The sequence below is a fragment of the Calidris pugnax genome, unplaced genomic scaffold (assembly GCF_001431845.1).
Source record: "Calidris pugnax isolate Ruff unplaced genomic scaffold, ASM143184v1 scaffold56, whole genome shotgun sequence".
NCBI classification, from domain to species: Eukaryota; Metazoa; Chordata; class Aves; order Charadriiformes; family Scolopacidae; genus Calidris; species Calidris pugnax.
In genome coordinates this window covers 5710172-5716993 of record NW_015090839.1, presented here as the reverse complement: position 1 = coordinate 5716993, position 6822 = coordinate 5710172, and the positions used below count along the sequence as shown (strand labels likewise).

The 6822-nt window shown below is 57.6% G+C and overlaps 2 protein-coding genes across 3 annotated transcripts in view; both read right to left on the bottom strand.

The window, feature by feature from the left end:
- The window catches only part of SYNDIG1L (synapse differentiation inducing 1-like), a 17417-nt gene extending 10658 nt beyond the window's left edge, over positions 1-6759 (bottom strand). Inside the window, exon 1 of one of the 2 annotated variants that reach the window (XM_014941615.1) lies at positions 6608-6759. The gene's annotated coding sequence lies outside the window, so the exon portion shown is untranslated. Of the gene's footprint in view, positions 1-1107; positions 1221-6607 lie in introns of those variants that run through there. The other variant, XM_014941616.1, reaches the window with a different exon arrangement.
- Positions 1-6822, bottom strand: part of LOC106887869 — a 35184-nt gene that overhangs the window by 3423 nt on the left and 24939 nt on the right. The window contains exons 3-4 of the mRNA XM_014941634.1: positions 6608-6822; positions 36-90 (exon numbers count right to left, since the gene is read on the bottom strand). Of these exons, the coding sequence (XP_014797120.1) occupies positions 36-90; positions 6608-6822 (270 nt within the window). The remainder of the gene's footprint in view (positions 1-35; positions 91-6607) is intronic.

Genomic DNA, 6822 nt, shown 5'->3' with positions numbered 1-6822 from the left:
GGGGTGGGAGGGGGGTTTGCACACCAACGACTCACAGTTCTCCTCGTCCGAGTTGTCCTCGCAGTCACTGTCCCCGTCACACACCCAGGCCTTAGGAGCAGGGGGGGGGGGGGTGGGGGGGGGGGGGGGGGGGGGGGGCAGAGGGGTGGTGTGGGGGAGGCAGGTCTTGGCGTGGGGCAGGAGGGGAAGGGAGTGGAGCATGGCAGCCCCAGAGGGGCTGGCAGAGGTGGGACCCGGAGAAGAAAAGGGGCTGGGTAGGGACAGCAGAGGAAAGGGAAATGGTGGGCAAGCGGCCTGGCACAGTGACATTTCAGCCAGGCAGAGAGCTGGGCCCTGGCCACCGGGATGGAGAAGAAAAGGACTGTGGAGCTGCTGGAGGGGGAAGAGCTGGTGAAGGCCAGGAGGGGAGGAAGAAGGTGACACAGAGCCCGCGGACATGGATTAGAGGGAGGATAGCTGGGGTGTTCATGATATAGAGCATCTAATTCACAACTTTGATGCAGCCGGTTTGATAAAGCCGGAAAGGAGCGAATAAAGCGTTTGTTCTGATCTCCTGACAGGTGGAGAGCCAGTGCCTCGGCAATGGGCTCCTGGCTCCAACAGAGACTAAATTGCTCTGAGAATTGGGATGCGATGGGCTGCTTTTCAAGGTTTGCAAGTCAAATTGGGCAATTTCCAGGTGGAAATCGAGTCTTTATTCTCCCTGATAAAAATGTTTCTCTGCAGCAGCGTTTCGCCCCAGCTGTGCTCAGAGCTAAGGCGCTGCTCCCTGATGGTAAGAAACAGCAAATCCATCCCCGGGGCTGGCAGGGAAGAGCCAGGCTCCTTCTGGAGGAGCCGTGCCAGGGCCTCTGCGGGGCTGTGGGCCACCCCACTGCCCTGTCCCCAGCCCTGGTGCCAGCAAGCCGTGCCCGTGAGCATCAGCAGGGGAGCAGCGTGAGCATCCAAAGAGTGGAAAGAGGGGCTCGTAACGCTCAACCTGGAGCCGGCAGTGCCAGCAAACCAGCCGCGCCCGGCCGCTGTGGCACCAGGGGCTGGCAGGGGGCTGGCGACCCGCTGCCACCGTGTCCCCCATCCCCGGCGGGGCACCCCCTGCTCGGTACTCACCCCCGGCACTTGGGAGAGGTGGCCGCTAGATGTCCCAGGCACTCCACGCACCGCAGGCTGCCGCTCCGGCCGCCGCACCCCCCCGGGAAACCGGGGACGGGAGGGACCCGACCGGTCCCCGGCAGCATCTCCCGGCTGAGCATCCCACAGCACCGCGGGGCCGGGACAGGGTGGGCACACCGCCTGCTGGGCACGGCTATGCCTCCACAACACCCCCTGGCCTCGCTGGGGTGACCCCAGCTCCTGCCAAACCTCGGAGCTCACCGGCAGGGATGCGGCCATGGGGTGCGCCCCGGTGGGATGTACCCCTTCCCTGCCCCTCACGCAAGGGAGAGGGGAAAAGGACTCAGCGAGCTGGCAAGGGGTGGGGGATGGAGAAGCATGGAGAGGGATGGTAATAAAACACATGGTTGTGTGGGTGGCTAGGTGTATAATTAGCAGGTTTGGACTCTCTCAGCATCCTTTTTTTAGCTGGAGATGTAAACAAGTAAATAAGGTGGCTGTCAAGAGTTTCCGCAGGCTGTCCTGGGTGTGGGTCTCCTGGGTGCATGGGATGGTGGAGGAGACAGGGCAATACAGGGGGGTGATTCCCGGGGGCTGCCCCAGTGCTGGAGGGCAGTGGAGCTGGGGCAGCCAGATGGGGCAGAGCAGAGAGGGCGACCTGGCCAGCAGTGCTGGGCAGGCAGGGAAGTAGGCCAGGATGGGATCAGAGATGAGAAAGCTCTGGAGGTGCCAACAGCTACACAGGGGCCATCTTCTCAGCCCTGGGGCACTCCTGCTGGATTTGCACCCAAACAACCTTCAGCCCTACAGGGCCCTCAACAGCAAGACCTAGTGAGGGGCTTTAAAGGGGGATGACATCAAACAAAACTGATTGACAGCTTTCACTGGAGGCTTCTTCACATTTCTATTTGGGGACAAACATGCCAGCTCAGGGGCAGGGGAGAGTGAATTCCCCTGTCTGCTGTAGCATCCAAATCACTGGCCTGTGGAAACGTGAGCTCAGACTGGGAGGTGCAACCTCCTCTTCCTCAGCTCAGGACCGCCCTAAGGAAATACCCTAAAGCTGCTGCACTCAAAGCTGTCTGAACAGAGAGGTATTGGCTCCCTACCCTCAGTGCAGAAAGCCATCTTGGGAACTGGGACTCCTGTAGAGCTACCTACTGACCCCTGGGCTCTGAGAAGCAGGACTGCTTCCAGCACAGATGCAGCCCCGTCCCTCAGGGTTCTGAGCCCAGAGACCAGGCTTCCTGCCTGGGGTGCCCATAGGAACACCAAGACCATGCTGTCAGAAGCATCTCACAGAGGTCCCCCAAGATGTGTTTACTACCAGGATATTTTTGCTGCCACTGGATGCTCAGAAGCTTGTGCTCGCAGACTGTAATTTTGTTCATGGCTGATTTTCCTATGCTAATGGTTACAGTCCTCAATTTCACATCAGGTTTTCTCATTGCTATTTATACCCAGTATCGAACTGAACACAGTGGGTATCCTAGATGGCTCCAAGCTCTTCTCCCTGCCTCTGCTATCTCACCCATACCCTTTTGCTCCAGCCTCATCACCTCCACTTCAGGGCGTTTCTTCTGCCCATGAAGTCCCACAGGCCATTACCCCTTCACAGTTGGTGTTGCCCCATCCTCTGCACAGATCGCTCTCAGCTGCCTGGTCCTGTGGCACAAGGTGAGCATCACCCATGGGGAGCAGCAATACCCTGCACTGGAGCAGACCTGTGTCTTGTGCTCCCCTCTGGGACCAGCCTCAAGCTCCTCAGCTCTCCTGTCCAGCCTGCCCCAGGCTGTGCAGGGTGTCTGCACCCCAGGGATGCTCTCCCTGCCACAGCCTGTCACCCAGCATGGAAGTGACCTGGCAAATAGGACCCAACTTTCTTCCAGGTGAGAGACCCGCACCAGCCAAGACCAAGGTGGGGATGGAGACGTAGCATGAGGTTGGCAGCTGGCATCGGGGGGACAGAGAGATGTCCTCCCCTTCACAGCTGTGCCTCGCTGATAGAGCAGCTTAGCTGCAGCGCCTAACTCCATCAGCACATCTCTCCACAAATCCCCCTCCTATCAATCCAAGCTGGCAATGTAAAGCGGCTGCTAAGGACTGCTCATTTGTCTCTGTTTAAAACATATCCGTACTCAAATGATTCATAACCGCCCCGAAGGCTAGCACACGCTGGCACCCTCCTTTCCCCACTGTCCTGTTTATTTTATCCACTGTCTGCCTGCCTTCAGCTCAGGGCTATTTCCACTTTGCTTACCGTGGCCTGATTCTCCTGGGGATTCACAGAGCTCCTCTACAGTTCAGATGTTTAATTCATTTGCTGATGATCTGTTCTCTCTTTAAAAATGAACTTATGCTGTGGACACGACACCTTTCTCGCTTCCTTTTCCAAACCCTAAGTTTCCAAACACAGCCTGTATTTATCAGCAGTAAGCTGATCTCCTACTCCCAGCACGCTCTGGCCAGCATCCACAGCCTGAGACAAACTTCCAGGTGTTAAATTATTACCTGGGTCAACAGGTGCATTCCAAAGCAAATGTTGAGCCTCTTTTTAATATTTGTTATTGCCAAAGAAATTGAATCCTCGGGTGGAGATGTGCCCTCTGTGTTTAAAGAGGCACAGTTCACGCTGGCAGCAGCTATAGGAAAGGTTTGTTCTGTCTCCAGGAACACAGTGAGAGGAAAGGCAGCAGCTACTCCTGACCTTCCCACGGCTCTTCTCTGCCCCATGGTTCCAGGGGGCCAGGAGCATGCAGAAGATGATGCTAAATTATCTTCTATAAGGTATGCAAAGAGATGGTACAAAACCACGTCACGTTGTCTTTCCCATGGCCCCAACTCACTCCCTGACTCCCATGGTCAAGTCCTGACCGTACCTGGCTGAGGGGCACTCTGGGCTGTTCCTGCCTTCACCATCCGGATGCTTTCCCTCTCTTCCTGGTCTGTTTCTCTTCCCTGCCCACAACGCAGCTGGATTTAGACCAGCCCTTCCTGGGGCTGAGCCCACGTTGCTGCTTGCACCCATCTGGTGTCGTAACGTGTCGCAGGAGGTGGCTCTGCTCTTGGTGAGCAGCACCAGTGGTCCCGCATGGGCCGAGCAAGGACATCCCACTCATGGCACTTCCCTCTCAGCACGTCCCTGCTGTGCAGGGATGAGCTCCAGCACCCTCCATCTCACCCTGTCCTCCCACCTTGGAGGCTGGGATGGTTTTTGGAGAAACTGCTGCCCAGCTCAGGAGCAGCACCAGCGTGGCCACCACACGTGGCATCGCATCTCTGAGCTGCTGCACAAGTGCCCCAGGCCAATTGCTCATGCCAACAGTAGAGTCCCCAGACGCAGAGCTTGGAGAGCAGTCCTGTGACCAGCTCTGCTTTTCAAAAGATACCTGAAGGGTTTCACTGCAAAACAAAGCTGATTTAAGTGATTCACCCAAAAAATGGTGGGGATCAGCGGAGCCTCCCCTTCCAGGCTGAGCAAAGCATTTGGACTCTTTTGCTGCCTTTTTCACTTGACAGAGAAGCAGCAACAGAAAGACAATTTGAAGGAAATCTATTATGGACTTCCCCCCCCCACCACCAGTGCTGTGGCTTGGCTCTTCAGCTGGAAAAGTCAATCATTTGTCCATCTCTAATTCTACAGAGAAATAGTGGCTGAAGACCCTGCCTGAAATTACCCTCGGAAAGCCACAGGAGAGCTGCATCCCATGAGCAGTGCCTGGCAGCCCCAGGCTCAGGTACAGGCTTTAGAGTACAGGCAGAAAAGAGCCAAAATCTGCCTGATTCAGAGACCATGCTTGCAGGGGAGCTGGAAAACAACTCAAACAATGGATATTAAATGGGAAGAAGTGTGATGGAGTCAAGAAGAGGTAAGACAGGCTTTGGGAAGGGCCATGGTGCATCAGTGTCTGGGGTCTAATGCTGATGGAGATGGGGTGACACCAGGGGCACCCAGCGGGGAGGGCAGGGGGCAGGAAGGGCAGAGCTTTGGGCCACCCATCAAGGTTGAGGATGCTCCTGGGAGGCTGCAAGCACATCCCATCCCATGCAGAAGGGGCAGCTGAGCCATGAGGGCTTGAAGTGCCCATGCCCGTGTTGGGGGACCATTCTTTACAGCTCCCAGGCTGCCAGGCCGGCCAGCACTGACCCCTTTGGGGCTTGCTCCACAGAGCTTGCAGGTGGCAGAGGGGGATTTCAAGGGGCAAGTTTTTACCGAGCACTTGGTCACCTCTCCTCAAGCGATGGTGACGTCTGCAGGCTGGGCTGAGGGCAGGGAGGGGTTGGGTACCACGCAAAAAGCACGGATTTGCTGTACAAATTCACCGTGCCGGAGCTGCAGCAAATTACTCATTCTTTAATAATGGTGTTTATTACCTGCCTCTGATGGTGGTTCAGGGAGCCAAAGTGAAGCGGATTCAGCTCCCCAAAGCTTTAGCTCTGCCAGCCATTTTCGTGACACAAGAAACTTTTGCTGAAGAAACGCAGTCACTATGTTTTGGCTCGGGTAATTCCTTCTCCTGACAGCCTACAAAGTAACCAGCTATTATCCCCCAGAGACCAAGGCTTTTTTTTTCCCTTATGCGTCGCAGGCAGGCTCAGACCCCTCTCCGCTGGTTATCCCTGGTATTTACATAGCGCTACCTTCCTCCTGGGAAAGAGGTTTCTACTGGTGGCAGATCCTGAGTTTGTGGAAAGGGAATTTATTTTTTCCAGAAGCAAAGCAGGCAGCCCAATAAAGCAGGTCTGGGGAGAGCAGCACAGCTTTTGTGGAACCTGCAGCAGCTTCGAAGGAGGAATTATAAACAGGGCAGAGATGGAAAGCGCTTCCCTTCAAAATTCCTGAATGTGTGGCTCTTCCCCCAAATACAAGCTGGGATGGTGTCTGCAGGGCTATGGGGAGATGGTGCTGCTCAGGAGAGTCATTCCCTTGGCACAATTTATGGCACTGGCAGTAGCCCTCTCGACCGAGGTGCCCAGACCTGCTCCCCTGCCCGGGTGCATCCCAGGGATGCGCACCCAGGGTGGCTCCTGCCGGCGGCTGAAGCTCTTCAGCAGAAGGAAAGCGACCCCCAAACTTCACCCAGCAGCTGAGCTGCCTCCTGGGGAGGGAGCCCCAATGGCCGGCTGGGTCCGAGGTGCCATTGCAGTTGGTCTGACGTCCCTGGCCTCCAAAACTTTTGCTGAAACCCTTACATTTCGCCCACCCCAGACCCTCCGACCGGGTAGTTTTGCCCTGGTTTCTCCAGGTTCCAGCTTTTCACCTTTTTTAGCCCCTGACACATTTTTCTGACCCCCCCACACACGGGGCTAACCCGAGCTTGGCACCGGGCTGGTTTTCGCCGGGGGCGGGTCGGGGGGGGAGACCAGGCAGCCCCACGGGAACCGAGCGGGGTGGCTGGGGACGAGCGGCGGGGACCCCCCTCCCAAGGAAAGCCACCCTCCTCCCGCCGGACGAGCGGGGGATGCGCCCACCCGGGAGCGGAGCGCGGGTCCTTACCTGCGTGTCGGGGAAGGGCTCAGCCGCCAAGTTGGAGCGGCGGCGGCAGAAGAAGTGGAGCGGCGGCGGCGGCGGGCATGACGGCGGCCGGGCTGCGGGCAAGAGGGGGGCGTGAGGAGACGGCGGCCCGTCCCCCAACCCCTCGGTGGGGGTCCGGCGGCCCTGCGGCGGGGCCCCCCGGCCGTGGGGCTGGCGGGGAGCGGCTTGGCGGAGCC